We start from the raw sequence: 23,455 nt of genomic DNA, 5'->3' as shown, positions 1-23,455 counted from the left end.
AACGGGGAGCGTCAGCGGCATTCCTCGCCGCAGCATGCTGTCCGAGAGCCACCACTCCATGCTGAGACGGGCCGCAGGGAGCCAAGTAAGTCTGCATTGGTAATCCTGAGAAATAGGAGACCATCTCCGGAGTAGGGAATACTGTAGAGGTCTCAGGTGCGCTCTCGCCCAGGGTACCACTTCCATCGTGGCTGTCATCGATCCCAGCAGCTGGACAATGTCCCAAGCTCGCGGGCGGGGCATCCTCAGGAGCAGATGGACCTGATTCTGAAGCTTGCACCGCCTTAGCTCGGGTAGGAACACATAGCCCGAGACTGTGTTGAACCTGGCCCCCAAAAACTCTAGAGATTGTGAAGGGGACAGGTGACTTTTGGCCATATTGACGACCCAGCCTAGAGATTGCAGTACTGAGACCACTCTGGCTGTAGCTTGTAAGCTCTCTGTTGCAGAGTCTGCTCTGATGAGCCAGTCGTCTAGGTACGGGTGAACCCTGATACCTTCTCGCCTGAGAAAAGCAGCTACTACCACCATTACCTTCGAAAAGGTTCGGGGAGCTGTGGCGAGGCCAAAAGGCAAGGCCCTGAACTGGAAATGTTTTCCCAACACCGCAAACCTCAGAAACTTCTGGTGCGGGGGCCAAATCGGTATGTGCAAGTAAGCTTCTTTCAGGTCTAGACACGTGAGAAACTCTCCTGGCTGAACCGCCGCAATGACGGAGCGCAGGGATTCCATGTGGAAATGCCGCACTCTCAGGGACTTGTTCACTTCTTTTAAGTCCAGAATAGGGCGAAAGGACCCACCTTTTCGCGGCACCACAAAGTAGATGGAGTATCGGCCGCAGCCTTGCTCGGCGGGAGGCACCGGGGTCACTGCCCCTAACTGAATCAGACCTTGTAAAGTCTCCTCCACCGCCGCCCGTTTGACGGCAGAACCGCATCGGGACTCCACAAACACGTCTCTTACTGGGGCGTAGAATTCTATTCTGTATCCATCTCTGATCAGGTCCAGAACCCACTGATCTGAGGAAATCTTGGCCCACTCCTCGACAAAGAGGGAAAGCCGTCCTCCGATGACAGGCATCGAGGAGAGGGCCGGCGCACCATCATTGGGAGGGTCGCCCCTGAACTCCTGGTCTTGAGCCACCGGCTGCGGAACGCTTGTCCGAACGAAAGGAGTTCCTCTGCTGACCACGGGCACGTGAAGTGAACCCAGCAGAACGCCCCGGGCGGTACCTTCTAGCTTCACGGAAGCGAGGTCTGTACGAGGAGTGGACCGCCTGGCCCTTAGAGGAAGGCCTCTGCCTACCTTCGGGCAAGCGCTGGGGTTTTGGATCACCCAGGCCTTTCACAATTTTCTCTAACTCCTCACCAAATAGGAGAAGTCCTTGAAAAGGCAACTTCACCAACCTTTGCTTAGAGGCCATGTCCGCTGCCCAGTGTCGTAGCCACAGACGACGGCGAGCCGCTACTGCTACTGCCATTTGTTTAGCCGAAGCTCTGACAAGGTCATAAAGGGCTGTGAGGAAAGCAGAGGTATTGAAGACTCCGGAGGCTCAGATGAGTGGGAAAGGCAGGGAAAGGGCGAACCTATATGCCTGCATCCACTGTTGGTGGGTAAGGACAGGGAAAGCAAGGCAATATGTCCACATCCACAGAGGTATGGGTAAGGCAGGAAAAGGGCTAACCTATGTGCCTTTAAAGTGAAGCTGCTATAGCCTCCAACACCCCGGTTAACAACTGGCAAGCCAGGAACCACCTCCCGGCAGATTTTTCTGGAGCTCGAACAAGCTGCAGCCACCCTGCTAAGGGAGATAGAGAATACTGAAGAGGCAGTGGAGCTAGCTGGCCAAGAGGGCACTGTGAAAGTTTGAGTGCTCTCTATCTCCCCTGCTGGTTGATGGACATAACCCATATGTAATGGCTTCATCTGCTTGATGACAAGGAATATACCTTTTGAAGCCAACCCAGTAATTAGATTGCCCTTAGTAACCTTTGCAACTATGCTACTTCCTCACACTCTAATTAACACCTAATTCTAGAGTAGATTAATATTCTCTGCCTCTAGATATGAATCTGTCTTTCCACTCTTGATAAAGTTGCACTGGCTCCCTCTGGAGGCCAGAGCCCAGTTTAAGCTTTTTACTCTTATTCATAAGATTCTAAATGGATTAGCACCCTTTTATCTTTGTGATGGGCTAGTGTACTTCTTATTAATTCCTTTTACAGTATTCTTAACTTAATGCTTTTGCATTTTCTGTTAGATAATTGAAATATAGGTACATATTTAATTCTTCCCTTTACTATCAATCAGTGGTATCTCGGAATTCTCTACCCTAGGTATAAGCAGGCTAGAAGCAATGCGTAACATAACATAACGGGGCTGGATGGCATACATCCAAGGGTACTGAAGAAACTTAGGGCCCGATATTCAGACCTTGGGAGTTAGCCCGGCTAACTCCTGTTGTTGGTGCTGAGCCAGGATATTCAATGCTAGCCTGTTTCCGGCATTGAATATCCAGTTTATTTTTGGCCAGTTCAAACTTAACCGGCCAAGTCGATATTCAGCGCTGGCCGGTTAAGTTTGAACCAGCCAAGGATAAGCCTGGTATTCATGTGGCTGAAAATTTGCAGATATCCGGTTATGGGGTATTTAACCGGCCAGGTGGCAATCCCCAGCGTTCTATTACTAGAAGACTTTGGAAGTAGTTACTACACATGTGTGTACCTTCCTGCCTGTGACCATCATGCAGGACTAAGGCAGTTTAATAAAAAAAGCTTACAGAATGTAACTCCTAGGGGAGGTGAGTGGGTATGTATGCATATGTGTCCTGCTGTCCTCAGAGAATACCTGCTACAGGTGAATAACTTCACCTTTTCAGAGGACAAGCAGGACACAAAAAGCACACATATGGGACTCACTAGCTACCAGGCTGACTGAAACAAACAAAAAAAGAGGAACAATAGCAAGGTCTCTAAAAATCTAAAGTCACGAATATTAACTTTAGAATTTAAATTTTTTTGAGGTGCAGCCTGGAACAGAGGCCTCAGAGGGTGGAGTTGGATTCTAGACCCCAAATAAATTATGCAGAACTATCTAAACCGGCTGTCACATTGGGAATCTTGCTCTAGGCAGTAGTGAGATGTGAATGTGTGGACTAAAAGACCATATTTGCAGATTTCCTGAATGTAGGCTGACCTCAAGCGGGCTACCAATATAGCCATAGGTATGACATTGTGTGCTGTTGACATGACTCTCCAAAGTCTGCCCAGCCTGGGCTTAAGGAAAGGAGATACTACTACTAAACATTTCTAGAGCGCTACTAGGGTTACGCAGCGCTGTACAGTTTAACAAAAAGGACAGTCCCTGCTCAAAAGAGCTTACAATCTAATGGGCGAAATGTCAAGTTGGAGCAGTGTAGATTTCCTGAATAGAGGTATGGTGGTTAGGTGCCGAAGGCGACATTGAAGAGGTGGGCTTTGAGCAAGGCTTTGAAGATGGGTAGGGAGGGGGCCTGGCGTATGGGCTCAGGAAGTTTATTCCAGGCATGGGGTGAGGCGAGGCAGAACGGGCGGAGCCTGGAGTTGGCGGTCGTGGAGAAGGGTAATGAAAGGAGTGATTTGTCTTGAGAGCTGAGGTTAAGGGTAGGAACGTAAGGGGAGATGAGGGTAGAGAGGTAAGGAGGAGCTGCAGATTGAGTGCATTTGTAGGTTAATAGGAGAAGCTTGAACTGTATGCGGTACCTGATCGGAAGCCAGTGAAGTGACTTGAGAAGAGGGGTGATATGAGTCCAGGCGGAAGATAAGGCATGCGGCTGAGTTCTGAACAGACTGAAGGGGGGATAGATGGCAAAGTGGGAGGCCAGTGAGGAGTAGGTTGCAGTAGTCAAGGCGAGAGGTAATGAGAGAGTGGATGAGAGTTTGGGTGGTATGCTCAGAGAGGAAAGGGCGAATTTTGCTAATGTTATAGAGGAAGAAGCGACAGGTCTTGGCTATCTGCTGGATATGCGCAGAGAAGGAGAGGGAGGAGTCGAAGATGACTCCGAGGTTGCGGGCAGATGAGACGGGGAGGATGAGGGTGTTATCAACAGAGATAGAGAGTGGAGGGAGAGGAGAAGTGGGTTTGGGTGGGAAGACATTAAGCTCGGTCTTGGCCATGTTCAGTTTCAAATGGAGGTTGGACATCCAGGCAGCAATGTCGGATAAGCAGGCCGATACTTTGGCCCGGGTTTCCGCAGTGATGTCTGGTATGGAGAGATACAGCTGGGTGTCATCAGCATAAAGATGATATTGGAAACCATGAGAGGAGATTAGGGAGCCCAGGGAAGAGGTGTAGATTGAAAAAAGAAGGGGTCCAAGGACAGATCCCTGAGGAACTCCAACAGAGAGCGGGATGGGGGTGGAGGAAGAACCATGAGAGTGTACTCTGAAGGTATGGTGGGAGAGATAAGAGGAGAACCAGGAGAGGACAGAGCCCTGGAACCCAAATGAGGACAGTGTGGCGAGAAGTAAGTTGTGATTGACAGTGTCTGCTACCCAATAAATGTGTCTACCGATGGCAGCCCCCATCCTGTTAGGGCCTAAAGAAACAACAATCTGCGTGGACTATCTATGGGCTTTAGTCTGCTCCAGATAGAAGGCCAAGGCTCAACTGAAGTCCAAAGTATACAGTGTGCTTTTGCCAGGATCAACATGAATAAGAAAGATGGTAGAACAATTGCCTGGTTAAGATGGAATTCAAACACTATCTTAGGCAGGAACTAGGGATGGGTGTGAAGAACTACTCTTTTAAGATGAAACTTTGTGTAAGGTGAATCAGCTTGAAGCTCACTGACCACTAAAAATAAGGCATGAGTCAAATGCCAATTGCACTAAGGTGAACCCTTTCAGAGTTAGATTTTAGACAAGATTCAGAATTGTGTAGAAGGTAATGTAGGGTGTATGACTTCTTAGTGGAGTCTTTCCTGGAAGCAAATAAGACTCAGGAGACACCTTCATGCAGTTGGAGGGTTGCAAGTTCTAAGCTCTCAACTTCCAAGCTGTGAGGGCCATGGCCTGAAGGATGGGATACAAAAGAGACCCCTCATTCGAGGTGATGAGAACTGGAAAACAGTCCAGCCTCCACGGATCTCTGAAGGCTAACTCCAGAATGATTTATTACAACTTTATATACCGTCTGATTGCAAAGCAAGTCTACAGACCCATATCTGTCGAGGCCAATACTGCGCAAAGAGAATCATTTATTTATTTAAAACATTTATAACCTGCACAACATGTAGAGGTGAGTGGCAAAGAGATCCACCGAGGGAGTGCTCCACTCTTGGAAGATCTGTCAGGCTATGCCCATAAGTACTGCCATACTAGGACAGACCGAAGGTCCATCAAGCCCAGACCCTGTTTCCAACAGTGGCCAATCCAGATTACAAGTACCTAGCAAGATCCCAAAACAGTACAATACATTTTATGCTGCTTATCCTAGAAATAAGTAGATTTTCCCCAAGCCCATCTTAATAATGACTTATGGACTTTTCTTTTAGGAAGCTATCCAAACCTTTTTTTAAACCTCGCTAAGCTCTTACAAATTCCACAGTTTAATAATACGCTGAGTGAAGAAATATTTTCTCCGATTTGTTTTAAGATTTTAAAGCAACAAGAAAGGAACTACAACATAGGATAGAAAAACATTCACACAAGAAAAGATAAATACCAATCGACAACCAACAGGTAAGAGCACAAAATTAAAAACATCAATTCAAGAATTCATCAAGGGATAAACATCCAACAGAGAAGGAATGACACTTTTTTTTTACAGAAAACTGGTCTCTTGCTTCCAATTGTTAACCACAGAGTGTAGTTTGCGCTGTAATACCAGACAAAAGTAAAAATCTACTATCAGGGTACTACCAAAAATTGCAATACCAGTCGGAACGACAAGTGAGGTGATTAAAATTGCAGATGACACAAAACTATGCAAGGTTGTTAAAACACGTGCAGACTGAAATATTGCAGGAAGACCTTAGGAACCTGGAAGACTGGACATCCAAATGGAATGGCAGATGAAATTTAATGTGGACAAATGCAAGGTGATGCACATTGGAAAGAATAATCCAAATCCTAGTTACTTGATGCTAGGATCCAACTTGGGGGTCAGCAACCAAGAAAAAGATCTAGGTGGTGTTGTAGATAATACACTGAAATCTTCTGCTCAATGTGCGGCAGCGGCCAAAAAAAAGCAAGGTATCATTAGGAAAGAGATGGTAAATAAGACTGATAATACTTTAATGCCTCTGTATCGCTCCATGGTGTGACCTCACCTTGAGAACTGTGTTCAGTTCTGGTCGCTGTATTTCAAAAATGATATAGTGGAATTAGAAAAGTTTCAAAGAAGGTAGTTGGGGAACATGTTTATGGCAATAGATCTTGGATTTTTTCTTTTGTATTATGATGCATTATTGGATGATGTTTTGCAGATGGCTTTATGGAAAATAATAAAAATATGTTTAAAAAAAAAGAAATGTTTCAAAAAAAAGCGAGCAAAATGATACAGGGTATGGAACTCCTCTCATATGAGGAAAGGCTAAAGAGGTTAGGGCTTTTCAGCATGGAAAAGAGACGGATGAGGGGAGATATGACTGAGGTCTACAAAATCCTGAGTGTTGTACAATGGGTAGAAGCAAATCGATTTTTGTACTTGTTCCAAAAGTTCAAAGACTAAGGGACACTCGAGAAAGTTACATGGAAATGCTTTTAAAACAAATAGGAGGAACTATTTTTTCATTCAACGAATAGTTAAGCTCTGGAACTCTTTGCCGGAGGATATGGTAACAATGGTTAGAGTATCTGAGTTTAAAAAAGGTTTGAATACGTTCCAGAGAAGTACACAGTCTGCTATTTAGACAGACAAGGGGAAGCAGCTGCTTGCCCTGGGATTTTGTAGCATGGACTGTTGCCACGATTTGGGTTTCTGTCAGGTATTTGTGACCTGGCTTGGCCACTGATAAACAGAATACTGGGCTAGATGGACCATTGGTCTAATTCAGTACGTCTACTCTTATGTTCTTATGTACACGCCTTCTGCTAGGTAACTAACTGGTGGAGCTCAGCAGTTTGCTCTGAGGGCAGAATATCTGCAAACTATGCCACACTATGCACTAGATTTTGCAAGTACATGCTCATGTAGAGTTGGTAAGAATGAATGCGGGACAAGAACATAGCATTCTTGAAAACTTTTCTTCCAAAAGATTCCAAAGTCCTAGCATCCCTCTCCAGGGGCATCGAAACGAGAGTTGGAGCTTTTTTTTTTTTTTTAAGATCTTTTGAGAGTAGATCCGACCAACACAGAATGGTGAGGAAGCTGCTATTTCTCGAATCTGAGAAACTTCAGGACTCTCTATATAAGAGTCTGCCTTTTTATGAATGGGCTTTAAAGAGAGGGGAATCTCCCAATGCTTCACCTGCACAGCATGAAGGATGCTGTGCATGGACACTGTCACAGCCTCCTCAGGGGGTGCTTCATAGTTGAGGATATCCAACATCTAAGCCCTGGGCTCATTCTTGACTTCCAACTTAAATGGGACGGACTGAGCCATTTCCCACAAAAAGGTGGTGAAGGAGAATTCTTCATTTGGAGATGTTCTCATGAGGTGGAGTAGAATTTAAAGGGAGACCAAGGGACCTCTCCTCTGGCTCCAGCTCAGAATCCCATGGGCAGTCTGAGTCAGGATAATACGTCTCCCGGAATGTTTGAGTCTGTGCCTATTTCAGATTAGAGAATGACATGGGGACAAACGGGCTCTGTCCCCACCTGCACTTATGATTTTATATTGACATTTTTTTTAATTAAAGTATAAAAATGAACAATATTCTGTACAACTGTTGTTTATCAATCACAAATAGAAAATAATAACAAGCAACTGAAATACCCCCACCCCAACAATATCTGACTTATACTACCACAAGGAACCCTAATCCACCCTGTTACAAATTATATAACCTGCTCTGTATGCCCTAGCGGGGAGAAATATATTCTATGAAGCACTGTTATAATTGTTTAATCTGTGGATGAAGAATAAGTCATCAACAATTTCAGGATTCAGTCTAGCTCTCCAGTCTTCCACAGTTCTTCCCCCAATAGAAAATGTTCTCACAGAAGATGTGCTGGTAGCAGGAATGCACAGGATTTCCTGTGTAAGTTCTGCCAGTTTTGGCCAGTACTTTTGCTTGTTTTTCCAAAAAATAAAAATAAAAAACCCCCACTGTCATCTACATCACTCAAATATACATAAAACTGTCCAATTAATTAATAATAGCCTTCAAAGGAGGAATTGTTCCATAAAAGTCACTCATAAACCTGCTAGCATCCATTTTCATTCATTTGGAAGGGGGCTCTTCCACAGATGTGATGCTTTCTGGGAATGTGGATTGTGGAGGATCCTGAATGGTTGATGTTGATGGATTCAAGCCTTCCATTTTGAACTGGTTTTGGTACAATCTTCTCAAAGATTCAGTTGCTTGTGTTTTTACATCATCTGAGAAGATAATTGGATTGTCTTTCAGATGTGGGTGTAGAAGAGAACCAACAATGTGTAGTAGATAAGCAGGAAAATAAGTGTTGGAAATGCTCCTTGATGCCAGCAACAATGGATGAATCTGTTGCAGAAACAGTAAGATGCTTGAGCAACTGAGCTCATGATGTAAGGATGTTGTAGATGGTAGGAGTCTGATCAGCAGATAAGACTCTTGTTGCCACATCAAAGGCAGACAAGACACAAATTATGTCATTTAACAGTGCTTCTGCAGTTTTTATCATTGAGTTCAGTTGTCAAGTTTTTTAGATGCTGTTCTATCTAGTTGGAACAGCCTGTATAAGGCTAGTCTCAAGCTTTTAGAGAATGACACGGAGACAAAGTTTGTCCCCATCTCTGCATGCTCTATCCCCATCTCCATATCATTCTCCACCTCAGACCACTGGAATCATGTCCGGACTCTGGGTGGGAGTGCTGAGGAACATGCTGCTTCCTGGGACCCAAGCAAGAAAGCAGCACCATCTTGACCTGCGCTGACTTTAAAGCCCTTTGAGGCAACAGTGTTGAGGATCAGCTAATAGGCAAGGTAAGGTATGGATCTCCACTATGGGCATGAGTGGCACCAAAGCTGGTACCAATGACCTCGATGCCTTGGCATCACATCAAGTCAGGATACCCTCCAGCTCCTCCTGTAACATGACCAGTAAGCACTCGTTGAGGGCAGGCATTGGTAAAGGCTGGGCTGGTGCCAGTGTAGGGACAGCCTGAGAAAATACTGGGGCTGAAATGGAGAGCTGGTCCCAGCTTGGAGGAGGCTGGTGCATCAGTGCCAATTCCCAAGGAGGGGGGGACCAGTCCTTTTGGTATCAACGCTTCTCGAGTACCGGCAACATCAGTGCCCTGGAGCTCCTGGCACCATGCTTTTAAGGATACTGATGCTTCTTCACCTCCACTCAAAGCTCATCAGTGTTCCTTGGTGTCAATGAGGATAACATTGAATCCTTACATGTCCTCAACATGGAATCCAAGGTTGTTTGAGCCCAATGGATGTTACCGACATCCGATGTCAAGGCAGGGAGAGACATCCTCGACGCCAATGCATCCCCAGGAGACATGGAGGCCGATGCCTTCGATGCCGAAGTTGATGGATTGGACATCTAAGCACCAAAAATACTTATGCACTGTTCTTCAAGACATTCACAGACTCCTGCTTTATCACCTTCTATTCAGGGCTCACCACTTAAAGTAGTTGATTCTTTAAGGTATCTGGGTGTCATTACAGATTCACATCTTTCCTTCTCCTCCCAAATTTCATCTGTAGTGCGGTCCAGTTTTCCTTCACTTCGCTCAATTCGCATCCTCCAGTCTGTTCTGGATAATGAGGCTTGTTTGATACTACTAGTCACTTATTTCAAAACTAGATTATTGTAATATTGTTTATGCAAGTTTACCATCTTATCAAATTAAAAGATTGCAATTGGTTCAGAACACTGCTATTCATATTCTTTCAGGTCTTCGAAGGTTCGATCATATTTCCCTGATACTTAACAGCATCACTGGCTTATTTATCTTCCTTGATTGTCTCATATTGTCCAACACGCTCCCTTCTTCAAATCAGAATCAGTTAATTATTCCCATTGTGGCTCACACTAGACTACAATCTACACATCACTCAGCCTTCTTCTCCTTGGGACCATCACTCTGGAATGCCTTACCTTTCTGCATTTATTCGCTCATGCTTACTCATCTGGCCTTGAGTTGTGAAGTGCTGACCGGCATACCTGTGCAGCTATGTGCGCCCTTCTTCTTATTTTATCTAAATGAATTCTTCTTCTCTCTTTCCTATATTGAGTTGGAATTCCTTTTCTTTCTTATGTTTTTTTAAATTTATTGTATACTACTCTGATTTTATGAAGGGCGGTATAACAAGATTAAATAAACTTCTCAAGTTTTGATGGATCTCTTCTTCATCTGTGAACCGAGTTTGCAAAGAGAAGCTTTATGTTCAGGTCCCAGACACAACAAGCACCAGTTGTGTGGGTCTGTGAGGGACATGACCTTGCCCGCACCTGGAATTTGGGAGCTTTTTGTGACATAGTTGGAAAAACAGCTGCAGCAAAATCGCTCAATGGTGACAGAAAAACAGAGGAAAAGAAAATCTACCTGACCTAAGTGCTCAGGCCTAAGGGGGCCGAGCAAGCCGCAGAAAAATAAGGAAAGAAATGTCGTTAAAACTAAGAAACTAAGAGGGAGAGGGGAAGATCCCATGCAATATACATGAAAGAAAAACACAAACCACCACCGGGAAGGTCAGCAAAAAAGGAGAAACTGAAATAGTGTCTTTATAGCTCCGCAGAAAAAAAGACGACTGCCTTTGTCCCATGCAACAGTCGTGGGCAGGAAGGTACTCGCATGTGAGGCAGCTGCTTCCAAAGGCTTCTAGTAATAGAACGCTGAAAAAATTATCCACACCAGGCTCTGTCAGATGATGTCATCCATATGTGTGCTTTTTGTGTCCTGCTTGTCCTTAGAGAAATAATTTTCATTTTAAGTCATTGACGGTGTGAACAAACATACGGATAAAGGTGAGCCAGTTGATGTAGTGTATCTAGATTTTCAGAAAACCTTTTGAAAGAGTCCCTCATGAGAGACTCCTGAGAAAATTAAAAACACATGGGATAAGAAACAACGTTTTGCTATGGACTGGGACTGGTTAAAAGGCAGAAAAAATGAGTGTAGGGTTAAATGGCCAATTCTCTCCATGGAGGAAGGTGAATAGTGGAGGGCTGCAAGGATCTCTACTGGGACTGGTGCTTTTTAACATTTATAAATAATCTGGAAATGGAAATCATGAGTGAGGTGACCAAATTTAAATATAGCACAAAATTAATCAAAGTTGTTAAATTGCATATGGACTGTGTGAACTTGCAGGAGGACCTTGGGACACTAGAAGACTGGGTATCCAAACGGCAGATGAAATCTAATGTGGACTAGGGCAAAGTGATGCACATGGGAAGAATAACCCAAATTAGAGTTACATAATGCTAGGTTCCACGCTAGGAGCTACCACTAAGGAAAGGGATTTAGAGGTCATCATGGACAGTACATTAAAATCTTCTGCTCAGTGTGCATTGACAGCCAAAAAAGCAAACAAAATGTTAGAAATATTAGGAAAGTAACTGAGAATTAACAGAGAATATCATAAAATGCCTCTGTATTACTCCATGGTGTGATCATATCTTGCGTATCGGTCACTGCTTCTCAAAGAAGATGTAGTAGAACCAGAAAAGGTACAAAGAAGGCAGCCAAAATGATTAAGAGACTGGAACGACTCTCATATGAGGAAAGAAGAGTTAGGGCTCTTCTGCTTGGAGAAGAGATGGCTGAGAGGAGATATCATAGAGGTATATAAAATCCTGAATGCAGTGAAACAGGTAAATGTGAATCAATTGTTTACTCTTTCAAAAAGTACAAAGATGATTTAAGGGACAGTCTATGGAGTTACATAGTAGCACATTTAAAACAAATATGAGAAACTATTTTTCACTAAACAGAGCAATTGATAAAAGCAGATAGCATATCTGGGTTTAAAAAAAGATTTGTACAAATTCCTGGAGGAAAAGTCCATAAACCACTAAGATAAACTAGGAGAAAGCCACTGCTTTCCCTGAGATTTAAGTAGCATGGAATCTTACTAATTTTTGGCGACTCTGCCAGTTACTTCTGGCCTGAACTGGTCACTGTTAGAAAAAGGATATTGGGTTAGATGGACCCTGGCCTGACCTAGTACGGCAACTCTTATGTTCTTATGAATAAGAATTTGTCCCAGAGGCTAACCACAATATCACACCCACTGATACCTTTTCCTTCAAATATTTTTATAAACTTGGCTAATTTTCCTCTGAAGTTACATTAAGGGGCCTTCTACTGTAACTGCCCACATTGATGCAGAGTCTATGGATTACAGGTATTGCATTGATAATCAATGCAAAACTATCTATGAGAGTAATTTTGACTTAATAATTGCTCTTGGAAAAAGTACTATATCCAGAGATATCTTTACCAGTTTGTTTGTTTTTTTGCAGACACTTTCTTTTTCCCTTGGAAATCGTGTGTAAATATATGAAAGTATTATCTATGACTGTTGCTGCCCTATTCCCCCCACCCCCACCACTAAATACATCCTCGGGAATGGTACCTGCCAATGCAGGTAAAACTATGTGCCCCACAGAACAATGTGTGTGAGAGCCCATTCCCATCGCTGAAATGCAGTTTTACCCATGGAAATGGTTTAGACCCTTCCTCCTTATATTTTAGCTATGAGAAACGACAGAAATTATGCCAGGCAAAATCAACAAGTTAATTAAACAGAATTACTGTACCAAGGTTCGTCTCCAGTCCTGACGACACTTTACAAGTTGGGCTTATTCGTCCAGTGCTGGGCAGCTCCAGTGATGAGGGGTTTGTGTTGTATGTAATGGACCTTACCACAGGCGGAGGACTGATGACTGCAATCACATCAGAAAAAGAATGAAAAGCATAAACCTTTACAGTACATTACACTTTGATTTTATATTCCGCAAAAGCCTATTCAGCTCCATGCAGATTACAATAACAAAAACCAGAACACTACATCTGGGAATTACAATATAAGAACAACACATCCACTTTAATAAAATTAACCCACACTTTAAAAAAAAAAAAAAAAAAAAAAAAAAAAAAAAGAACGTTTTTAAGTTGCTTATGAAATATTAATCTAGTAAAGATCTAACTGATGAAGGGAGAAAGTTCCAGATCAAAGCTGTCTGATATGTTAATGAAGAGGATAGTAATGCAAAAGCTCTAACCAAGCTTCACAGATGGAAAACTTGATATCAACTGTTTCCGTAACAGTTGCTTAGTTAAAACAGAAAAAGATCTATTAAATACATTGAAGCAACCAATACTGATCATTTGGAAGAAGGAATGTGATCTTGTGTGTCTGAGGTAGGTCTAACCTATTGATTTATGGAGTTGCCTTTCTTATTTGTGTTTGGTCATGTTTTGTAAACCACTCTGGTCCAGTAAGGGTGAGCGGTATATCAAGTCTTTAAATAGACATAAACATGATTTAACCTGATTTACAAGCTACATCCTATATAATAATTCTCACCATCAACGTTCTAAAGTAGCTGCCTTTGTCCGTGGCTCCTGAGCTAGGCTCCGTAGCCAGGCTGACGTCACTCACAGCTGATTCCCAGGCAGGGGGAGGAGTAGGGAAACACGCCGCTCCCTGCAACACAAGCATGGCACCACAGACAAACCCACCCCCTCGGTGCATCAGTCCCTCCCCCCCCAAACACATCAACACCCCCCCCACGGGCACCACCCAAGCCCCTCTCCCCCAAGCCCATCAACCCCCCCCCCCCCCGGGCACATCAACCACCTCGCCACCCGCTGTTGCCAGTTCTGACATCAGACGCACGCACACAAACAGATTCCAACTTGATCACGTCATTCGTCCATGCCGTGTGGCTGAGAAGAGGACTTCAGCTGGCAGGGGTTGGGGTCCCCCGCCAGCACAGGTATGCGACGGCGGCGGGAGAGGGTTGGCGGTGGGAAGGGGGGCTCGAGAGGGTCACGGCAGGGGGGTCCAGGTGTCAGGAACTCCGAGGGGGTCTGTAAATCGGAGGGAGGGGGGTCTGCAAATCGGAGGAAGGCAGGGAGGTGGGGTCTGGAACTCGGAGAGAGGGAGGGGGGGTCTGCAAATCGGAGGGAGAGAGGCAGGGAGGTGGGGTCTGGAACTCGAACAGCGGGAGGGAGGGGTCTGGAACTCAGAGAGGGGTCTGGAATTCGAAAGGAGGGGGGTCTGGAACTGTGGGGGAGGGAGGGGTCTGGAACTTGGAGGGGGGTCGGGGGTCTGGAATTCAGAGGAGGGGACGAGAGGGGAGGAATGCACCACCTGTACAAAAACTAAAAAAAAAAAAAAAAAAAAAAAAAGAACAGGGGGATGACTCTGGAACTCGGAGGAACGGGAGGGAGGGATGACGACCCTGGAACATGGAGGAAGGGGGGACACTGGAACTGGGTGGGAGGGAGGGGCCACAGGCACACACACTCTCTCTCATAGACACACACTCGCACACAGTCCCACTCACTCTGTCACGCACACACACTCGCAAATTCACTCTCTCTCTCTCACACAGTCACTCTCACACACACTCTCTCAAACATACATACTCCGAGGAAAACCTTGCTACCGCCCGTTTCATTTGTGTCTGAAACGGGCCTTTTCTACTAGTGCTTAATAAGAATCTTTTTTTTTTGAGCGTGTTAGAGGTCCTTAATCTGCTGATAGAAGTGTGGGTGTGAAAAATTAAAACTATGGGAATAGATATACAGTGCGATCCGCTTAAGTGCAAGGGTCTGGGACCAAAGAAATGCATGCACTTAACCGGAGCGTGCACTTAACCGTTGTGACCCAAAGAAGCTTGACATCTGATAAACATATGTACAGTACTGTTTATTATACATACAGTATACAGTCTCCATTAACTGACATTAGGCTTACTTGAAGTAATCAGTTATAGTCCTCTGTACACTAATGGGTCTGTGAGTTCCATAGACTACGTCTACCAGACGATAAAAACTGTCATAGCACTGACATCCAGTGGCCTCCAGATAGGCCCGCACGGTGTTGAGACTCTCCAGTGCTCTTGCAAAAGTGATAGGTGGAGGTTGTTGAATTTCGTCAGCATGTGCCTCACTGCTCATTTCATCCTCTGTTTCATCATCAGCCGTTGTTGCCTGCATGTAGGCGCATATCTCCACACCAGTGCTGTCGTCAGCTGTTTCTAGATCGTAATCAACAGCTACGTAGCGATGAAACTCCTCTTCAGTAACACTGGCTGGGATGTCAACAACCTGTTCATCGGACACTTTTGCAACAGCCGCATCTGTTTCGTCCCTCTCCACAACCTTAACAAAGCTTGCCCGCTTGTAGCAGTTCACAATGGTTGCCTGTGTAACATGATTCCAGGCTTCTTTCTGCATATGTAGGGAATCCAACAGTGATAAGATTATGAGCCAGTTCAACAGCACGTTTATCCTTGCCAGTCTGGTCATCCATAACGCTCATCAGACGACGTAGCACAAAAGCCCGATAATGTTGTTTAAAATTGGCTATTATGCCCTGATCCCTAGGTTGGATCAGAGAGGTAGTGTTTGGTGGCAAGAAGACCACCTTGATGTTAGACAGCCTGACATCATCACCCTGTGCAGCACAATTATCACAAAGCAACAAAATCTGACGCCTTTGTACCCGCATTCTAGTGTCTAACTTCTTTAGCCACTGCTTCCAAATTTCCCCAGTCATCCATGAATATGCGTTAGCCTCGTATGACAGGAAGTCGCTTAACTTTCTTGAAGCAACGGGGCTGTTTGCTCTTTCCAATGACAAGGGGTTCCAACTTCTCACTCCCATCCATATTGCAGCACAGGAGGATCGTCAGTCGGTCCTTCGACGTTTTACCTCCAGTAGTTTCGGTGGCCCTTGTACATTTCTCTTCCCCTAGCAGTGAAGCTAGTTTTGATTGGTTGGCTTGATCCTGTTTGTTTGTTTTTTTTAAATGGTAACTCGGCCATAGCTGCACACCCACAAGTTGTAGTTGCAGATAGAGGATCCTAAGGATAGATACTAGGTATCTTTATTCTGTGTGGCCATGTAAACATTAAAATCGGAACCCATTATCCTCTTCTATCAAAGTGTGTAATTCAGATGGCCAGTCCAACATAGCTTCTCCTGATCTTGATTTCAGCTGACAGAATTGATGATCTTGTCTTTCACCCTTCTCTTGGATTGCCATGTCCAATACTGGTTTGACTTTACATTCACTTCCTGTTAGAATTGGGTGTTGTCTGATTATTATTGTACTCTAGTGTCGTATATATTACTGCCTAGGGAGATTTTAAAGTTTTTTGTTATAAATATGTTTTTCACAAACTGGTTAAAAGTTAATACCATGCAGCTGTGTTTTATATTTTTACTAGTAAAAAAGGCCCGTTTCTGAGAGCAATGAAACGGGCGCTAGCAAGGTATTTCTTTCCTGGAATTTTTTTAATCTGTCTGAATGACAGGGGGGGGGGGGGGGGGGGGGCGAGGTTTTAGATGTTGCATGAGTGTGTGTATGTGAGTCAGTAATTGTGTGTGTGTGGGGGGGGGCGAACTTTGTGTGTTGTGTGAGACAGGGGAGGTTTTGTGACAGGGTGTTACATTTTTTTAATCTGTCAGAATGACAGAGGGGGTGGGGTCGAGGTTTTAGATGTTGCATGAGTGTGTGTGTGTGTGTGTGTGTGTCAGTAATTGTGTTTCCAGTTGTGATTCTATTTTCTGTGTGTGCTTTCCCCACCAGCCATCCATGTCCAGCGATCCTTCCTTCCCCCCCCCCCCCCAGCACATCAAACCCCCTCGCCACCAGCAGTGTGTGTGTCTATGAGACAGACAGTGATTGTGTATGTGAGTGAGTTATTGTGTGTGTGTGCGTGTGTGTCTGACAGTGCCAGGAGTAGTTGATTGTTAAGTTCAATGCTTTATCATTGTGTGTGTCTTTGAGGAGGGGGGAGGTTTTAATTGCTGCATGAGTGCGTGTCTGAGTCAGTAATTGTGTTTCCAGTTGTGAATCTTTTTTGTGTGTGTTCCATTTTTGAGTGGCAGCAGGCGGGCTGGTTGGCTTTTCCTTACCGATGTTTGGCGGGGCATGCTGCAGGAGGACTCGCACTGCTGGGCGTTTGAACCGTCCTTCGGTTTTCACTTGCAGCAGTTTGGGCGAGCAATCTGGCAGTTTATCCTCGGACTTTGTTTCGGAGTGGGCTGCAGGTTGATTAACTCGCGCTCCTGGGTGGGTTTGCGTTGGCACGTGAAGGGCTGCAGGCGGCATAGGAGAGAGTGGCTCGTGAGCCAGCTGCAGGTGGACTCGCGGCGCGGCTGTTGCTTGAGTCCTGCAGTTGGCGCGTGAAGGGCTCGAGGCGGCATAGGAGAGAGCGGCTCATGAGCCAGGGAGTCTCGCGGTTGACTCGCGCTGCTGTGGAAGACGTCATGGACACAGGACAGGAGCACGAACGCTTTAAGCTTTTTGTCCACGCTGCCAGCCTCAGAACGTTGGAGGTGCTTTTTATTATATAGGATGATGTGTGGCTCTGCTCAAAGTTACTGTGTGTCATTATTTAACATATGGTTACAAGCAGAGATACATTATTGTTATCATAAAAATAGAGAAAATGACACAAAGACCATATGGCCTATCCATTCTGTCCATCCTCACTAACTACTAAACTCTACTATCCCTTCCTCTCCCTGAGAGATCCTCTGTACATGGAAACATAGAAAATGAGAAGAATAAAGACCATGCGGCCTATACAGTGTGTCCATCCACACGAACTACTAAGTTAACCCTATTAGTTTTGCGTTTACCACAAACTGTATATTCTTTTACAACTTTGTAATTATCTATTGTTGCTATGTAAGCCGCATTGAGCCTGCCATGTGTGGGAAAGCGCGGGGTACAAATGTAATAAATAAATAAATAAAATGTTTAAATGCAAGTGTTCCATCAGGAATTGCTCGCCAGTAGAGTCCGTTTTCGTCAGCATTGAAAATGTCACTAAGTGCAAACTCGTTCAAGATGGTACGAAGAACTGAAACAACCCAATTTTCAGCACCAAAATCATCAGCGTCTTGTTTTTCGCCATGCTGTTTCTTGAATTTTATGTTGTTCCTCTCCTTCCATCTTTCCAACCATCAACAGTGGCTTTGAATTCAGTTAGTCCAAGACGTTCAGCTAGCTGATTAGCTTTCTCCATAAGCAGTGGACCACTGACAGGAAACTGTCTGCTCCTGACTCGAGAAAACCACTGAAGAAGAGCATCTTCTACCTCCTCAGCTTTTCCCGCCCGTTTTCGTTTCTGTTGTGGATTTGTATTGTTTTGCCAGTCTTCCACAAGCTGGTCTTTCTGCTTCAAGATAGTGAAATTTGATTGGGATTGGCACCATATTCTTTAGCAATAGATACTTGACTTTGTTTGTTTTCTAATTTTTTAAGAACTTCTAATCGTTCAGCCAGTGTTAAAGTCTTACAGTTCCGCTGCAACAACGATAACACCAGTGTACACTTTAACAACATTCTTTCGCTTATTCTGCCTGTGGCAGCTAAAGGGGCGGTAAATTTGAAATCTCGTTGGCTGTCACACGCTAATCGGCTTCCATATTCCATGTGCGCGCTTATGCGGAGTCTTCCCTGCAGAGGAGCGGTCTTAAACCATGCAAGTAAGCGAATCTTGCACTTATCAGTGGTGCGCTAAACCGAAGTTTGTCCCCATAGAAATTGATGGCACCAAAAACGGGACCGAAGTACGGCATGCAGCTAAACAGAGCATGCGCTTATTTATTTATTGCATTTGTATCCCACATTTTCCCACCTATTTGCAGGCTCAATGTGGCTTACATTGCTCCGTTCTGGCAATCGCCATTTCCGGAGTGAGAGATACACGTGGTATTACATTAGAACATGATTGGCATAGTAGATTAAACAGTCAGTTATAAAGAGTTCATTATCGGAATTAGAGATAAGGTGGTATTGCGTTAAAGTTCATTCGTGGTAGAGTAGTCTATAGTAGTCAAGTATAGTGAGTTGGGTTTTATCTAGTTCAGGCTTGAGTTTCGTTGACTGGTAGTTAGGCTGTATCGTTGTGGTATGCCTTTTTGAACAGGTTGGTCTTCAGTAGTCTCCGAAAGTTAGTTAGGTCGTTTTAATTTATATTTTAGACCTTTGCAGTTAGGATAGTGGAGATTCAGGAATGTGCGTGCTGATCTATTAGGAGAGGAACAACATAATTCAAGAAACAGCATGGTGAAAAACAAGACGCTGATGATTTTGGTGCTGAAAATTGTGTTGTTTCAGTTCTTATCCGACGTGCACTTAAAGGGAGTGCACTGTATATGCAAAATGCTAAAACACCTGGTAGCAACAAACCCTTGACCGCAGCTGTTCATGTATGTCTAGCGAGAAAGCCAGGCAGTGGCTATCATACAGGTTTCAATAATCAGTAACTGTTCAGTTCAAAGGCACATGCACATAAAGGGGCTAATTCTATGTGGAGCTGACTAGCTGTAAGAAGGAACATAAATGGTAGCATTCTATTAATTTATTTACGTAAGTGGCTACTTATGCAGTAGCAGGATTTGATGGTGTGTAGTTTTGGCAGAGTATGAGTGGTGAGCACAAGTATTTGTGTAGATTAAAGAAAACTACAAACATTTATTTATTTTTAAAAACATATAACCCGCTTAGAACCTTAGCAGCTAAAATAACATACATAATAAAAATTAGAAACAAAATTAAAACAATACAAATGTGCTGCTACAATCATCTTCCATCATTTTTCTGTATACTACCATTAAACATTAACAAATGCCTGAACAAAAAGCTGTCTCTTTAAGGGCCCTGTTTACGAAGCTGCTCTGTAGGCGCACTAGAAGTTTTAGAACACACTAATGCAAGAGACACTCATATATTCCTATGAGTGTCTTTAGTGTTAGCGGCACTAAGTTTTAGCGCACGCTAAAAATGCTAGCACACCTTAGTAAACAGGGCCCTAAGTTTCTTAAATTTGCAAAGCATTTGAACATAGAGTGGCCAAAGGTATAGATAGTACAGGTGTATAAGGACCTAAACAACAACATTTTTTGGCATTTTATCTTCTGACTACTTGAGCTTGTTTTCTGTCCTTTCGGGTAGACAGACCTTGTGGGTAGGTTTTACCCATGGGATTTGAAGTGATAAAGCGAAGTTACTTACCTGTAGCAGGTATTCTCCGAGGACAGAAGGCTGATTGTTCTCACTGATGGGTGACGTCCACGGCAGCGCCAGGTCCAGAAAATCTTCCTAGCAACACAGTTTGCTAGAGTCTTTGAGCATGCGGGCATGCGACCGCGCACGCGTGGCCATCTTCCCGCCCATCGCACGAGAACCCCACTTTAGTAAAGTTATAAAGCAAAACCAAAGAAAGGAACAACTCCAAAGGGGAGGTGGGCGAGTTGGTGAGAACAATCAGCCTGCTGTCCTCGAAGAATACCTGCTACAGGTAAGTAACTTCGCTTTATCCGAGGACAAGCAGGCTGCTTGTTCTCACTGATGGGGTATCCCTAGCCCCCAGGCTCACTCAAAACAACAAACAGGGTCAATTGGGCCTCGCAACGGCGAGGACACAACAAAAATTGACCTACGAAGAAACACAAAGTGTAGCCTGGAACAGAATAAAAATGGGCCAGGGGGCGTGGCAAGATGGCGTCCTAGCTTACTGCATGAACGACTTGGCTGCTTGCTGGTAATTCCTCTTCTTTTGTTTCCCCTTTTCGGGATGCCTCATACAAAATGGAAAGGCACGACAAAAGGGCAACCGCCAATTGCCCTAACGTCGTCCCCAATCCAGCAAACGCTAGACCGCTACATGAGAAGCTTACCGTTGGAACACGGTCTGGTGAGCCCCGTGTTGACTGACGCCGAAGGAGCGACGCCATTCTTGGGGCCGGATATTACTCTCTCGCCACCGGAGCTGAATCCACCTCTGTGTCCTGCAGGTTCCAGAGTGGAGTTACCAGGTCAAACTGGGACCGGAGATGTTGACAGTTTGAGCCTGCTCGGCGGTTCCTCCCCTGGACAGGCAGAGGAAAGCAATCTGGAGCAAGAGCCCCCCTCCCCCCCCAGGAGGTCACTATGGCGGCTATTTGGAAAGCGGTCCAGGTGGTGGCTAAATCAACTAGAGAAATGTCTACAATAGTGAGTAAATTGACAATAATCTCAGAATCATTAAAGTTAAAATGGAATCCACAAATCAAATATCTCAGCTAAAAGAAGATGTTAATACTGTGAAATCGACAGTAGATGTTTTTGGTTAAAGATAAAGTGTTAACGTCTCGCAAAATAGAGCAAATAGAGAATTTTAATCAAAATCTTACACTCAGATTACTGAATTTTCCTATATCGCCAGCTCTGACGCCTTATGATTTCTTTAAAAAATATCTACAAGAGATTTTGAAACTATCTCCAAAAGATATTCCTCCTTGTAATAAAGTTTATTACCTTCCAAATACTCAGAAACGTGGAGAAGTTTCTCAATCAGCAAATTTGGTAAATATACCGTCACAAAGAACTGGTATTGATATGCAGAATTTAACCGCATTATTAGAAGATTCAATGACTGAAATATCAACCAGATGGACTCTGATTGTATCCTTTGTTTTTGAGCAGGATTTAAATAAGATTATGAAATTGTACTTTAAAAACTCCTTTGCACTCTTCTGTGGTCAAAAAATATGGGTATACCCAGATGTTACTAAAACAACACAACAAAGGAGGAAACAATTCTTGATTCTGAGAGAAGAAGTGAGAGATCTAGGAGCAACTTTTACATTAGCATATCCTTGTAAATGTTTGATCCGTATGTTAGGATTTAAATATGTATTTTTCGACTCAAATCAGTTAAGGATTTTTCTGGACTCAAAAAAAACCATCTAGCTGATTGATTGGAACGGAATCAGCTAACAATTAGAGATAACGGGATAAAGAACAGCACTATGCCAATTTGGACTTTAATTATAGTTTTTCTACTGTTAAAATCTCCTTAAGTTTTCTAAACCACCCCCCCCCCCCAAGAACTTGTCGTGGTCTAAGGAAGAGTTAAAACGTTACCTTCTATAAAAATCTTTGAATTTTCCTTTTAATAATTATTTCTCTGCATTGCCTTACAAACTGTTATTCGTTTGTAATAATTTGAAAATTAATAAATAAATAAATAATAATAATAATAAAATAAAAAAAATAAAAAAAAAGAATAAAAATGGGCCTAGGGGGGTGGAGTTGGATTCTAAACCCCAAACAGATTCTGCAGCACCGACTGCCCAAACCAACTGTCGCGTCGGGTATCCTGCTGAAGGCAGTAATGAGATGGGAATGTATTTATTTATTTGTTTGTAGCATTTGTATCCCACATTTTCCCACCAATTTGCAGGCTCAATGTGGCTTACATTTGCCGTAATGGCGGTTGCCTTGCAGGCCATCACCATTTCCGGATAACAGAGTTGCAAATAGTATTGTGTTAAGGTGCATACATACATAGTACTAAACATGTAACATAACATAGTTAGAATGGATCAAGTTGTATATGTACATCATGTGCATAACATAATAAGAACAGATCATGTTGTATATATACATCATGTGCATACATACATAGTGAAGAATAATACATGATGGTATTGCGTGAAGGTTCCTAAGTAGTGAATTGGATTGTAACGTACATTGGGTCTTCGACTATATAGAGTCCCTATTCAGCATACGGTTTAAAGTGGTACTGCTTAATCATTAATTTCAGAGAGTTTAATCAGTCATGTGATAAAAGTTCGGTTTTGTATATATCGTGTATGGTGTTGTTTATTTTAGTATTTATGATGAATGCTTATGGTATGCCTTCTTGAAAAGATCTGTTTTCAGTAGTCTTCGGAAGATGATTAGGTCCTCCGTTGTTTTTATGGCCTTCGGTAGTGCGTTCCATAGCTGCGTGCAGATGTATGAGAAACTGGTCGCATATGCGGATTTATATTTTAGCCCTTTGCAATTAGGATAATGGAGATTAAGGAAGGTGCGTGATGATCTTTTTGCACTCCTCATAGGTAAGTCTATAGGGTCTGACATGTATGTCGGAGGTTCTCCATGAACGATTTTGTGGACCAGGGTGCAAACTTTGAATGCAATACGTTCTTTTAGTGGGAGCCAGTGTCGTTTTTCTCTTAGAGGTTTGGCACTTTCGCATTTCGCTTTCCCAAATATGAGTCTGGCTACTGTGTTTTGAGCGGTTTGTAGCTTCTTGATGATTTGTTCTTTGCATCCGGCATAAATGGCA

The 23,455-nt window shown here is 43.8% G+C and overlaps 1 protein-coding gene across 3 annotated transcripts in view; it reads right to left on the bottom strand.

The window, feature by feature from the left end:
* Positions 1-23,455, bottom strand: part of KAT2B (lysine acetyltransferase 2B) — a 341,159-nt gene that overhangs the window by 152,234 nt on the left and 165,470 nt on the right. For all 3 annotated transcript variants that reach the window (XM_030202748.1, XM_030202756.1, XM_030202763.1), the window contains exon 8: positions 12,904-13,029. In XM_030202748.1, the coding sequence (XP_030058608.1) occupies positions 12,904-13,029 (126 nt within the window). The remainder of the gene's footprint in view (positions 1-12,903; positions 13,030-23,455) is intronic.

The sequence above is a fragment of the Microcaecilia unicolor genome, chromosome 1 (assembly GCF_901765095.1).
Source record: "Microcaecilia unicolor chromosome 1, aMicUni1.1, whole genome shotgun sequence".
NCBI classification, from domain to species: Eukaryota; Metazoa; Chordata; class Amphibia; order Gymnophiona; family Siphonopidae; genus Microcaecilia; species Microcaecilia unicolor.
The sequence above is the reverse complement of the archived record's forward strand: the minus strand, read 5'-3'. Positions and strand labels throughout refer to the sequence as shown.